The sequence below is a fragment of the Wyeomyia smithii genome, chromosome 3 (assembly GCF_029784165.1).
Source record: "Wyeomyia smithii strain HCP4-BCI-WySm-NY-G18 chromosome 3, ASM2978416v1, whole genome shotgun sequence".
In the NCBI taxonomy this organism is placed as follows: Eukaryota; Metazoa; Arthropoda; class Insecta; order Diptera; family Culicidae; genus Wyeomyia; species Wyeomyia smithii.
In genome coordinates, this window is record NC_073696.1 from 21,464,388 (window position 1) to 21,479,176 (window position 14,789).

At 38.5% G+C, this 14,789-nt stretch overlaps 1 protein-coding gene across 4 annotated transcripts in view; it reads left to right on the forward strand.

Annotated features, from left to right (window-relative positions):
• LOC129731975 (protein rhomboid) overlaps positions 1 to 14,036 on the forward strand; it is a 47,390-nt gene extending 33,354 nt beyond the window's left edge. For all 4 annotated transcript variants that reach the window (XM_055692409.1, XM_055692410.1, XM_055692407.1 and 1 more), the window contains exons 3-6: positions 13,095 to 13,166; positions 13,221 to 13,292; positions 13,370 to 13,546; positions 13,602 to 14,036. In XM_055692409.1, coding sequence (XP_055548384.1) covers positions 13,095 to 13,166; positions 13,221 to 13,292; positions 13,370 to 13,546; positions 13,602 to 13,889 — 609 coding nt within the window. In that variant the 3' untranslated portion in view covers positions 13,890 to 14,036. The remainder of the gene's footprint in view (positions 1 to 13,094; positions 13,167 to 13,220; positions 13,293 to 13,369; positions 13,547 to 13,601) is intronic.
• Positions 14,037 to 14,789: the final 753 nt, after the last annotated feature.

Here is a 14,789-nt window from a genome sequence, read left to right on the forward strand (position 1 = left end):
CTGTAATCTAACGGATTATTGCGTTCAATATTTACAAATTTACCAAATCGCAAAACTGTAACCAATAGAATTTTGGATCATTATAATGGAACCTTTGCACATATTTCAATGCGATATCGAAGAGTGAGCATTTAACATTTGAAGTCAAGAAAAGCATCTCGAAAATACATAGCATCTGTCACTATCTAGACGCTTTATAAAGCTTAACTCAATCAAAATTGGTAAAAAATCTGTGTCAATTTAGTTCGCTGTGACAAGCCTTCTCAAAAACCCGGAATAACACACTGAAAATATTTTTTCGTTATTCTCTGCACGCACATTTCGTAAACATGAAATTCGTAGATTGTACAGCACTTTTGTTGATTGTATAGAACATTCGTATTGCAAGTTATCGAAGAGAATTGCAATATTACGCATAATTTGCACAATTCACGAATGCACTTTCGTACGAACGTGGATAACAACGAGCACAAAAACGAAAGCACGAGTATTTACTCGAGCGAAATTTTCGTGTTCTGTTATTTTTGATTTCGTAGAATGTACCGTTTTGCGTCAACCGTCGAACAGTCTCAAACTTCGAACACTTTTACAATAAAAATTGAATCATTATAGCTAGCGTAACAAAAAGAATGGTTATTATCTGAGAGAGAGGCGCCAGCTCAATGACAGTTCGATTATGTTTTCGTCTACTTCGTTTTCGTTTCTGTGCGAGAAAAATATCTCACAATAGTTTCAATCAAGTCAGCAGGCGCACCTGTCTCTCGTTTTGATGATGATATTATTCAAAAATATGTTCAAACTTGAGATGATTGTCATATCGGTTGAATATTAAATAATGTTTTGATGTAGCGATAGTAGATTCATGGATTCAGTTTCCGTCCGTGCAATTAAGATTTAGTAGTCTTGATAACCTTCTGTGAATAAAGGTTGAATACAATGGGATTTGTCTACATTTTTGCCTTTCTCCTAGAAAGGTATAGCAATCACTTGCAAAACCGAAAGTATAAAAGTGCTCCAAAGGGCCGAATGGCATATATCACTCGACTCAGCTCGACGAGCTGAGCATTTTCTGTATGTATGTGTGTGTGTATGTGTGTGTGTATGTGCATATTTTTATTCTCACTCACTTTTCTCAGAGATAGCTGCACCGATTTTCATGAAATTAATTGCAAATGAAAGGTCTTGGTTCCCCATAAGACCCTATTAAATTTCATTGTGATCGGATTTTTAGTTTAGAAGTTATGTATCAAAATGTAAAAATCATGAAATATCATTATCTCAAAAACTACACTGCCGATTTGAACAAAATTAGTTTCAAAGGAACGGGCTACCTGAAATGCCCTTAAATTTTGAATTTTATGAAGATTGAACTTGTGGTTCAAAAGTTATGAAAAGAAACGTGTCTTGAAGACTGTTTAATCTCACTCATGTTTCTCAGAGATGGCTGGACCGATTCTCATAAAATTAGTGTCAAATGGAAGGTCTAGTTGCCCCATAAGACCCTATTGATTTGTTTTGCAATCGGACTATTACTTTGCCTGTTATGTTTAAAAATGTGAAATCCAGCTATGAAAAGGAACTTATTCCGAAGACTACTTGGACTTACTCACTTTTCTCAGAGATGGCTGACCCGATTTCTACAAAATTAGTGTAAAACTAAAAGTCTAGCTGCCTCATAACACCCTATTGAATTTTACTGTAATCGAACTGTAACTTCGTCCGTAATGTACCGAAATGTGAAAATCACGAAACTTCATTATCTCAGAAACTACACAACCGATTTGATCAATATTATTATTAGATGAGCGGGCTAGCTGAGAGTTAATTGATGAACAACACAGGTTAACAGAATCTAAAAGTGGTTGTCTTTAAATTCAAAAGGGTGTCCAGGGTCAATGTTTGGTTTCTATGCATCATCTCGATTACTGAAATATCCATATTGAGTATTATTCGGTCATTTTCGACTGTTTCCTAGAAGTTGCCATTTAGCAAATTTAAATGGTGCCTGACGTCAATTGTTAGCTCCTTGCATCATTCTGGATCTCGAGATGTGCAGAAATTTGTGTATCATTCGTACGGAACCCCTCCTTTCTAAAAGATGGAGGGGTGTCGAACCATTATGGACATATTTGTTACCCCTAAAAACATTCACATGCTAAATTTGGTTCCATTTACTCGATTAGTTCTTAAGTTGTGCAGAAATTTATGTTTCATTTGTCAGAAGAGGGAGGGGTCTCAAACTATCATAGGAACCTTTATCAGCACCAAAAACCCCTACATACAAATTTTCACGTCGATCGGTTCGGCAGTTTTCGAACCTATATGGATCAGACAGACAGACCGACTTGCATTTTTATATGTATAGATTACAACATCAATATTTCAGAACCTAAAGAGTTAATATACATTTATTGGGTTGAAACGTTAATGTAAATCTATTTTAACAAATAAAAGTTTGAATGAGAAAGGCTGGGTCTGACCGCTAGGTGGATTAATTTAGGTTTTTCATCGACATTCAATTGATCCATTTTTTTCAACGCGGTGGATAGAATTCAGCGACGTGAGAGGCGGTTGGAAACGGACAAATGCATTGAAGGTATGCAACGCATGTTAACCAGCTCAAAATAATAACCAATCCAGTCGATGTGTCGCTTCCGCGCAATGCTCTTCAGGCAAATAAATGTTGCGAATCCAAAAGAACTTTAATTTCACAGTGACAGGCACCAGCAATGTGTTATTGTTTTTGGGTGGTTGATGCAAGTGCTTTTAAGCAGTGCCTTCAAGGATTGTTTCCGATATCAACTGTGCCATTATTGCCTAGTAACATCCCGCCTATGTGAGTTTTACATCTATACTGGGGGTGTCATTATTATTATTGTTCTTGCTTTGGGCTTATTACAATTTTTACATCATGTTAGGAAATGGTTATATATTATTTTACTAAAGAAAACTCCAACATATTTTACAATATATATGAAGAGATATTAACTTCACCGTCAATTTCAAATAATAAATAGGAATACAGTAAATATTGATTACATAGTGAAAGTTCATATTTACTTGTAAATTAAAAATAAACTATACATTTATCTTTCAGAAATATTTATTTCAAAATATCTTGAAAAAATAAATGCTGGACTAATTTACATCGACTACGATACTCTCCATATTTCATTTCATCAGGCCTACCGGTTCTCAATGACATTTCTTGCCTGGTTCGTGAGCATAAAAACAAAGCCAGCTGGCGCCAATTTCTCTCAGGTTATTATATACCATTTTGTTCCTTGGAATGTCCTTTACCCAGTGATGTATAGTTATTTATTGTAGGACCACTTTCGGGAAATCAGCAGGCGTTGAAAAAAGTGTCGGTCAGCACGGTTGGCCTATCTATCTCATAACGATTACGTTGAAGTGTTCGGCATTTGATTCAAAGCCGATTTCTAAATTCATGAACAAAACGTGTTTAAACCTATATAAATAACATTTAATTGCAACAACAATAAAATAGCCTAAATGCTAAACCTTTGAGATCGATGAGAAAATTCATTTTCGTTGATTTTTCAGTGCAAGAAGTTACATCACAGCTTAAATGTTCGAAATTTGATGCAGTACAGTATATGTTATTGCGTAAGCTCACTAATATTTCGTACTATTTACAGCGCTTGTTTGTACGATTGATTTTCGTTCATTATTATAATCTTTCGTTACGTACCAATACGAATAGAAATCTGTAACAATTATGACAGTTCTTCAGTTTTTTTTTGCTCGCCGGATGTAGGTAGGTAAAGGCCACCACGGCCCATCTCGCAATGATGACCTTTTTGCGAGACGACGCGGATTAAATCTGGCAAAAATCTGTCTCATTTTCAAATATCTGACATATTCTGAGGTTTATCTGTTTGTCTGGCGCGCAAACAGAAATCTGGCAAAATCCAGATTTATCTGGCTTACTGGCAACGTTGACTACAGCAGGCATCCAACTGATGATCCAAAACATAATCCAGATGAATAAAGTAAACGAAAATGAACGTAAAAGATGCAATGTGGGAAAATGTTTCTCAAAGGAATTCCTGGAACTTGTACAATTTTGAGAAAGTTGAGGATGTAGATGTTTACCACTGGCAGATAGAAAAAAGCGACTAGCAGAGATCTCAGACAAAATCATACACTCCAGTACTATCACTAAACTGAAATGCTGAATTTGTGCTCTTGGAAGACTCGGAAATAGTGGAAAAAGTTCGCAATCCCGTGGAAGTATCAGATGAAACAGCGTTTCATGCAATTGCCGTGAGACCAATTTTAAGCGACATGTGAAACGATTTCAATAGATGTTTCTATGGGGTAGAGATTTGATTTTGTACAAATAATTCGTTGAACTACGTCTTGGTTTTCTATACTGGGGTACATTATTTGTAAATGAAAAAGGACCACATGATGAACAACAATAACCAATATGTTATTGGATAAATCAAATGTTGGACAACTTGAAATATAGCATTATCATAACATCGCATAGCGGTAAAAATCGATTAAAAGTTTCTAGTATAGACAAGATTAGCAAACACCAACCATTTAAGGGCTATTCCCACTGCTTCCGTTCCGGGACCGGGCCGTGTCCGGGACTTTTCATGCATTCACACTGCGCCGTGCTTGAACCGTGCCTGCGCCGCGCTCTGGCTGAGAAATGTTGATGCGTGTATGTGAAAGAACGTCTTCCTCTTTTTTTCATACCGCAGCTCACTCCACGCGAAATATGTAACTACAACATACACGCATCCACCCGAGTGCCTTCCGTGCACTCTCCGGCCAACACAAAGTATCGTCGGCAACGATATTTTTTCTCTCACACGGCGGCAGCACGACGGCAACTCAGCGCTGCCCCGGTCGGGGTCGGTGTGAATGCGTTCATAAAAACGCATGCAATCAATCTCAAACGAGCCCGGACGACACATGGAACAGACACGGCCCGGTCCCGGTACGGAAGCAGTGGGAATAGCCCTTTAGTGAGTAAAAATATGTATGCTTGAACTTAAACTAATTTGGTGTCTTCAGGATGAAGGATTTTTGAAAAGTTTGAAACAATCCTCTTTCCTGAACAGTTTGTTAACCTGCTATCAGAACGTTATGATAACTGATGACTGATGTCTTGAAGGAAAACATGCTGGTAAAGGCAACAGTATCGTAAAGTACATGTGGAACAGAGTGTCGCTGGTCTCTCGTCGTCTATCGTTTCACCGGAATTTCTATTCGTGTGCAATCGAGGAAAAAGTACAATACTGCCGCTGATGGTGATTAATAGTTTATCTCGTGAAGATGGTTACCATAAAACCCATTAACTGCTTTTGAAGAAGAATTAAATGGAAGTATATTCAATTCTCAATTTTCAAAATTTATTTACTTCATAAACTACTTTATAAGAATTGAATTGAATTGTAGGCAAATAAAAAAATCTATTTAACCCTCTCTTTACCATGGTTACTCTAGAGCACCACAGGTTTGGAAGCGAAAAGCCTTTCGAAATATTTACCAATGCTACTCAGAATGCATAAATATATTCTTGAACAATATACTGATTGTTCAAGAATATATTTATGCATTTCGAGTAGGATTGGTAAATATTTCGACAGGTTTTTTGCATCCAAACGTGTGGTGCTCTAGAGTAACCATGGTAGAGAAAGGGTTAACAAGTAAAAAACAAAAATAGATGTTTTGAGACTTCAAAGCTTTCGTACTGCTGCAAAATGAGTTTATCGTTGTAAGTGATGATTGTTACGATTTTTGTCAAAATTCGTTGCATAAGACTGCTGCAGAAAACATGCCGAAGACGTACGATCCCTAATAAATTTGACTTGATGAGTACGACAACAACGTTTATCTCGATAATGTATGAGTGGATTTGAGAGATGAAACTCTTGTTTTCAAGCAAAAAATGAAATAACTCTGTTACAAACAAATACGGCAGACTTAAAAAACAACAACAGGCACAGTACCACCAAGTGAAAATGAATGGTCATAATACTTTGTAAATATTGCATCTGCTTCAAAAATTCAAAAACCGGATGAAAACCGATTCGTTTCGATAGTTTGTAGTGAGCCCGGAGTGTAAGCTGGATATCTAACATCACGCCATAATCTCTAACTCAGCTTACGCACTGGAGAGCTGGCCCAAACGAGCTGTATGAAAAGCTAAAGAATGGTTGATGCTTTCTGTTGAAATTAATGACGTAACATTTTTCTCCGCTACGTCTCCAATAATGAGCCGTGTACGTTGCGGAAATATAACAGCAACGTCTCTAATGAAGAGTGAGAATAAAAGTGGGCCCAGATTACTTCTTTGCGGCACTTCAGAAAAAGTTGTGAATGGCTCAGAATGTGACAATCCAAAACTAGCACTTACAACTCTGGCAGAGTTACATATGATCGAAACCATCTCACAAGCACGGCACAGAGTCCCAGTTCATCCAGTTTTCGTAGACGGATTGAAGGCTGCCTTGAAATCCGTGAACACAGCATCAACTTGTAAGCCCGCATCCATTTAACAAGTACATAATGAAAAGAACTGCCACAGATTGGTTGTCAAATTCATGTTGATAACGAGAAATGTAATTCTTATATGATGCACACACCACTGTTTTGATGACTATTTCGAAAGTTTTGAAGCAAGCACATAATGTTGTGATTCCTCAATAGTTGGCTACCCTAGTAACAATATTGTTTTTATCAAAGTTTTATAGCGCTCAATACAGCCAAAATAGCGCTATAAAACTTTGATAGAACGAGTTTTGTTATTTGGGTATTTTGCTTCTATGGATCGGCGTGAGCATTGAATTTTTCCATCTGGCAGAAAACAATCCTTGTTGCAGAGAGAGCGAGAGAGAGATTGGAGCTTGACAAGAGACGCCATTTCCGTCACCCACCAGCAATTTTTTCCACAAAGATGGTGGGATTTCTTGACAAGTGGAATGTTTTAGTATTTGTATCACGCTCGAAACCGTACTCTTCATGTACTCGGAAGATTCTACAATCGAAGCTGTTCTACGGAGTATCGCGTATTACAGCATTGAACTTATCAAGAACAGCAATTGCAGACGAAAAAGCGATTTTGAAGTGCTCAGCAAATAACTCGTAAATGGAAAGATCTGTATTAAAAACATCAAAGCGATAACCATCTTCCTTTCTTTTGGATCGAACAAAATATCATAATTTTCGTGTATGTCGATGTAAACTTATTTGAACAAGCTCAATGTAATGTAAATTTTGTACTTGTTGCCAAGGATGGAAGAAGTTGTATCGCGTAACAATCATTCGGGAAAACGTACCTGAGAGTGCTATTCCTAAGCTGTCGATTCAAGCAAACTATGAGAATTACCCCGTGGTTCTGTGGTTAGCGATGTCGGTCGGCTAGCTCTCCCACACGGTTGTGATATCGGGTTCGATTCACGATCGGGTCGAGGAACTTTTCGAGCTGGAAATTTTCTCGACCCAGCACTGGGGCTCGGTGTATCGTTGTACTTATCCTACAACATGCAAAATGTGCCGAAAAAAATATCGATAACGAATTCTCTCAACTAATCTAGATGATCGAGACCGCATTAGCCCCCAGGCTAGCGTGCGATATTGTGTTGTATGAGAATTACACATTCCTACGCAATTCTAGGTGATTTCAAATATAACATGCTACAATATCCGTAGACATTAACGATAACTATTTACTTCGGTGAGCAAATATCTGAACGCAACCCCACGTTCGTTTGAATTCAATATTTTGTATCCCTGGCGATAATTTTTCAAAGATTCTCGCGATACTATTGAATGCAAGTGAACGTGGATACAATAGATTTTATCGTCCTTGAACCATTTTGTCTCCTTTATGGTTTTCGGAACAATCAGAAGTCGATAACAATCAGCAGTGTTTCTATGGATTGCTATTGCTTTTCAAATGACACACTGAAGCGTTACATGTTATTGAAAGAGAGGTGTGATGATGATGATCATATCATATTCCGCCTCACTTCCCCTCGGCCTTGTGTCTTTTCGGTCTTGCGTCCATTCGGCCTCGCGTCCATTCGACCTCGCGTCCATATGCCTCGTGTCCGTATGCCTGCCATCCATTATGCCTAGCGTACTATGCATTGCGTCCGTATGCCTCGCGTCTGTATGCTTAACGGAGTGTCATCGGTAAAAAATGGTTCAAAACCTGGAGTGTAAACGAGCAAGAGAGCCTCAAAATAGTATTCTTATATTCCATTAAAACTCTAACTTTTGAATGAATAATTTTTTGAGTGTAATATTTTTGGAAAGACAGAATTATTATCTACAATTTGTCGAAGACGTCACACCAATCAAACTAACCGAAGTGCTTTTTTTAATTTTATACTGATTTTTCACAATATTATGAACCACCTTATGTCGAATAAATGATCCACCCTAATGAAACATAATGTATTCGATGCTAGTTATAGTGTAAATCATTTTACAAGCTATTTCGAGGGACTAGTGATCAATTTCAAAAGATAAATTCTAAACATTTTGAACGACGACTAAGTCCCAGAGGGTAAATTTTTGCAAAAAAAAAAATTTTTCAGATGACACCAATTCTCGACGTTTCATGCGGTTTTAAGTCATTTGGCATCAAAAAAAAAAATTCGAAAACCGAAATTTCACGTACCCCCCCCCCCCCTTGGGTGATTTTTCGGTTTTCAAAGAAGCCAAACTTCAATCGCTTTGCGCCACCCCATTTTAAATCCGATTGAGCTGAAACTTAGCACAGGGTGTTTTTTCGAGCAGGTGAACATTTTGTATAGGGGTTTTCTTTGAAATTTTCTGGTCACTTTTTTTCCATACGATGATTGGCGCCCTACTGGACATATTCTTCTCAAAAAAAAAGCAATATAGCTTGTTTAACATTTTTTCCGTGATTCATTCATGCACACGTTTATGCGTAGCATATTAATATAATAAAACCTCCGACACGCTCCACCGCATTTGAGTTAATTTATGTTTTTCAACTATATAAAGAAGTTTAATTTACGACCCCATGAAAACCAAAAAATCTGTATAAATCTGTATTATTTCCAGAAAATCTGTAATCTGTATATGCAGATATCTGTATGAAAAATAGGCAAACAATCTGTATAAATGCAGATAAATCTGTATATGTGGCATCACTGGCCACACGCGCTATAAACATGCACACACGCGCTACGAACATGCACACACGCCATAAACATACACACACGTTATATAGCAAGCCACACACGCTAGCCACACACCTTATATATTAGGGACACACGCTACAGCTATTCACACATGTTATGTGCACACACCCTATATATACATACGCTGGATGATGGTGGTATCTCAAACCACCTGGCGGTGCGAGTCTCTTTAAGTTTCGGGTCGTATTCACCCAACGATATCTGAATCGAATTACCGCTGGTGGGGTCCAACTCAGATCGAAGGGGAGCCGAACTGAAAGAGGTAAGAACTGCAGCTAACCACCGCCGCTGTTGCCCGCTGCTGTTCCACTTCGCCTGCTGCCATCGGTGTTGATGTCCGCTGCTGCTGCCTGCTGCTAGTAAACTGAACTGATGGGGTGAAATGTTCGAACGGTACCTTTATACTAAGGCTTGGTCAGTTAGTTAGAAAGAAGGAGGGGCTAAGTAGCTAATGGAACGTAAATAAGCATCGGAAACAGAAAGTAACAACAACAATAACAACAAAGTCAGATCGATTGTATCCGTTAGTGTCGACTGTGCTTGGGAAGAGAGGTAGTGATTGGTAGGGACGTTGCGATACCATCGATACTAATACAGAATCGATCCTTCTACTTCCGATACTCGGATATTTGGTATCGATGTTTTGCCAGCGATACTTCATCAATATCGATACACACCTCTCAATATCGAAAAGACTCGAAACAACCCTGTAAAGAAGAACGAGCGAAGCAGAGAACTTGCTGTTTCCTGTGCCATTTTGATGCATCGTATGCATGCATGCCAGGCAATGCTAATTTAACAGAAATTTGTATAGATTAACCTACGGGAACGATCCTTTTCTACGGTCATGCAGATCCGGAGGTAAAATCTACAGAGCCATGCAAGCGGCTCTTTTCGAAAACAGGATCAATTATTAAGGAAAAGCGTAATCGACTTTCGACTAAGTTTCTGGAGAAGCTAATGTTTCTAGATTCAGTAAATTTATAGACCATTTTACGAACTGACAGGTGTCACGTATTCTGCTGTTGATGATGTTGCTTTTACGTGCGTTATGTCAGCGGTTCCGAGCTTTCTGTCAAAATTCATTCATAGATTGAGTTCAGAAACGTCTCGTAAAATGGTCTATATAAATGGTTTAATTGAATTAAACGGTTTTATCTTGAGGAATAAATAATAAAAAGAATTATGACTTATATTTTGAATAACTGGTATCGCACAACGATAGCCTCAATACTATCGGAATATCAGTACTTGCTCTCGATACAGGTATCGATCCTAAGTATCGATGTTTAATGGTATCGCAACGTCCCTAGTGATTGGCTGCGCGGTATGATTTAGACAATCGATATTAATTACCAATTTTTGAATAGTGTATCTCAAACAATAGTTTGTTTTTGTTACATAAATTAAACCGTAAAAGAATTTCTGATCGATTGATGCCTAAACCTTGAAAACCTGATTATAAATGACTAAAAATAAGAGCTCAAAACCTGATCACTTTTCCCCGGTTTTCCCTGGTTGAATTACTAGATTTTCAAATTCAGGTGCCTAACTTCGATATAGACGTTAGTCAACGTCAAAAATCCAAAATTTTATTAGTCACCCGTTACTCTTTGGATAACAAGAAATTACGCGTATGGTTGTATTATTAAACAAACAGAAAAACAAAGTAACGTGACAGTATTGATTGATTTAGTGTAAGATGGTTAGCACAGAACAAAATCAAATGTTAGTGAGAAGTGTCCAGCTAAATTTGAAAATTCCTTAAATCAAGTCGAGAGCACAACAAATCCATCCCACTGTTGTGATGAGTTTCGCCTTCATTTAGCTGTGAATCGATTACTATAGAACGTTTCGCAATTACTTTTTGATCAGTGGGGCAGATTTTTCAAATGACAAAATAAATTTTCCAACCATCGTATTTTGTTCGTGTGTAAACGCTGTTACTACTCAGCCTTTGCACCGTTTCGTTAACCAAAACAAGATACATAAACAAGACATTGCATCACGAGTCAGATCTCCATGCTTACTGCGTTAACAGGACTTACTTGCTGTTAATAGGAAAAAAATCGAATGCGATGATATTTTGTTTTTTTTACCACCAGTGGGACTTCGGACTTCGATAGCTGGGAAAAAATAAACGTTATCATATGCTAAATACAAGACATTGATTGTCATGAAGGGAACTTGAAATTTTTGAGAAGTTTTATTGATTTTTGGAAGAAAAAAATATATCTTTTTTGTGAATTCATATTTCTGTAAGAGAAAAAAAAATTAACTCCGAGTTTGTTTAACTAAAATATAATAAATGTTCAAGCAATTCTGGATTGATTTCGTAATGGAAGTTCTATTTTTGTTATAAAGCACCAGTGACTTTGAATCACAGTGTAGGTCCTAGCAAAGTCAAGCAGGTGGAAGCACTAATCCGGGTAATCCTCACTGTCCGGATTTCCAAGCGTCTTATACCGTAATCCGTATGGAATCGTCCATCAAGTGAAAAGTCATGCATCCACAAACGGGAAGCCCCACAATTGAAATCGCAGCTGTGTTGCACCCGGTTTTTAGGATTCCTTTTTATAAACTAGACGGATTGCATAGCTCCTGTTAGAATAGAGCTGCGTCCTCCAACGTCTACCTAAACCATAGAAATCTCGGTCACCTGCACACTGCCGTCCCACCGGCAATGCCACTAGAAGTAGTCGTAGTAGTAACACACCAGAAACCCATTTATCACCGGTTTTGCTTCTCCCCTGTCAGAACATAATTGACACAGTTTAGATTTCCACATGTTTGTCTCCTGACATTTCCAATTCCCCTGCGACACACCAACTAGAATGGGACTTGGAGTGACTACAGGTTGTATTAAATTTCCACTGAATGCGCCTTGGAATGCGTCCGTCGGAGAAAATCGAGTTTCGGTCAGCTGGCATTCCCAGTAGGCACGTGTTGGATTGGGATTTAACTTCACTGTTGACAGTCGCAGCTTGACAGGTGATTTGCAAATGTTTGTTTGGAAACTATGCGTTACCAGAAAATACTTGAAACCTAGGTGTATTTCAAATAGGTGCGGTTAGTAAATACGATACTCCAAGCACGGTCGAATGCGGTTCTCCATTCCAACCGTTGTCATCGTCACTTCGTTCCAGTTTGTCAATGGCGTTTGCTGCTGAATGCCACTCATTGATCACATTTTCACAAATGAATAGACACCATTATAGCAGATCACGTTTACGTAAAGCTAGTTTGGCTTGAGCGAGCAGCGCAATTTCCAGAAAAAAAAACAACCTTAAAAAAACACATTCGAATATTTTCCATTAGCAAGGAAACCATAATTCTAAATTTGAAAGGGTAAACTGCCTTTAGGTTACAGTCTAATTTCCTGCTGCTTTCCGCAAACGATGATTTACGATAGGCACGCATGAAAATTTACAACCCTTCTGACGAACCCGTGCGTCAATCGGTGTTCAATCTTAGTTTTGGATGTGGAGGGATTTCACGCCGGTTCAACAGCCGTTGCCAGCACCGTTTCAGATTTCATTGAAACTTGCAGCAGAAAACTTTCCTTTTAGCGTTTGCGTGAAATCCCTCGATTCTATCCTATCCGCGTTGCTCGAAGGGCGTTAAAATTGTTAAATTAGGTTTACGATGCAGAATGTTGTTGACTCAAGGGTTGCGGCTTATTGTGGCCGTGTTGGCCCGAGCTGCTAGATAGTTGTGGAGTAATAAATTTTCTACCAGTCCATATGGTTCCCTGGCAGCCGTTTGTTTATTTGGCTATGATTGATTTCGGGAAATTCTTCGCTAAAATCTAAGCCAGAAATGTGGTGTTTATTATGTCATCATAACCTAACTTTTTCCTTTTCTCTTTCGTTTCAGATTTGTACATATAGTTTTAATAACGATAGCTTATACCAACTGCTAATATTTTCTCCGGTACGACAATATGAGGTAAGTTAGCTCAAGTAGTTTTCTAAATTTACTTACAAGAATTCCTCAATTCAGATATGGCGCTTCGTTACGTACACCTTCCTGCATGCCGGTGCGGTGCACCTCATGCTGAACGTCATCATTCAAGTGAGTTTCGGCTCAAATTTATCGATTTCAATCACGCTCGCTTGATTATGATTATTGTTTATCCCCTTTTCCGCTAGATAATGGTGGCCTTTCCCCTGGAGACGGAACAGGGCCATGCGAACGTGTTGGCCGTTTACTTCGGCGGAGTGCTGGCCGGTGGTCTTGGGGCGTCGATTTTTGAACCAACGCAGATGGTGGGTGCCTCGGCTGGAGTCTACTGCCTACTGATGAGCCATATTCCGCACATTCTAATGGTTTTTCGACCTTTTCTTATAAATTATTATACCCTCCTAACATTAATTTTTTTAGAACTTTCAATCCCTGTCCCACCGTTACTTCCGCCTGGTGGCTGTGCTAGTGCTGTGCATCAGTGATGTCATCTACTCTATCCGGCACTGCTTGACTAGGGGTAACCTGGCGCCGAGGATTGGCGTTGCCGCTCATGTCAGTGGTGCTCTCTGTGGGTTGCTGTTCGGTTTTATTGCCTATCAGGGTGGAAAGGTTGTAGGCTTTCGGATTGCACGATACCTGGCCCTGCTGCTTTACTGCGGCTGGATTGTGGCAACGGTTATGTATAATCTCCAGCGGAGATTCTAGTGTTTTGTGAAAATAAACCCGCATTACGTACTAAACTATTTATTAGCTAGTTTTTTAGGGAGAGTGCAAGCCAAAAATACTTACACGTGAAGCAATCAAAATTGTACCTAAGTAGATAAAAGGAGAATAAATTATACGAATGAGATTAGCAATAAAATAAAACAAATATTCAAAATTATTTGCTTACATTGAATTATTTGATTACTTTCAATCTATTTTTCACGTCCCAAATTTAGTCTTTTCCTTGGATCTACTATAAAGTTCAAACTCGAAACTGCATAAATTTAGAATTGAAAACATGCAAAAATGCGCATCTCTAGCTCTCAAATTATAGCAGTAATGCGTACGACTCTTTTTGGATTCAGCGTATTTAGAACGATTGAGCGCTTTCAAAAGCTTCGCATCGAAAAGCTGCTCAAAGTAGCTTTCGATAGTTCTTGCGTTTGCCGCGATTTTGTGCTTTGATGGCGCTGCTGTAGTTGCTGCACTGCACCTAAAAGCTTAGTCAGTGAACCGTTCCTGGATGTTACTTTGAAGCGTATCTGTGCCAAAATAGAAATTTGAAACTAAAAATTACGGCCTAAGGATGGTTTTTTTAGTGGTCCGATTTATAAATTCTATAACTTCATAGTATCTTGTTCCAGCTGGAAGTTAAACAGAATGACAAAGATTTGATAATGCTTTGGCCAATGCAAATACTGTTCTTGCCTGGTAGCATCACTAACGTTTACGTTCAAAACAAGTTAAGACAGGATTGTCGTCTCATTAATTGGATTTCATTTATATCCCCGAAAGATCGGTTGCAACTGCATCTTTGGATCAATACAATACAAATATTCACTGGGTAGAAAAAGAAGCATCGAGAGCACGGATTTGCAGTAAATATTTCCGACCAGAGAT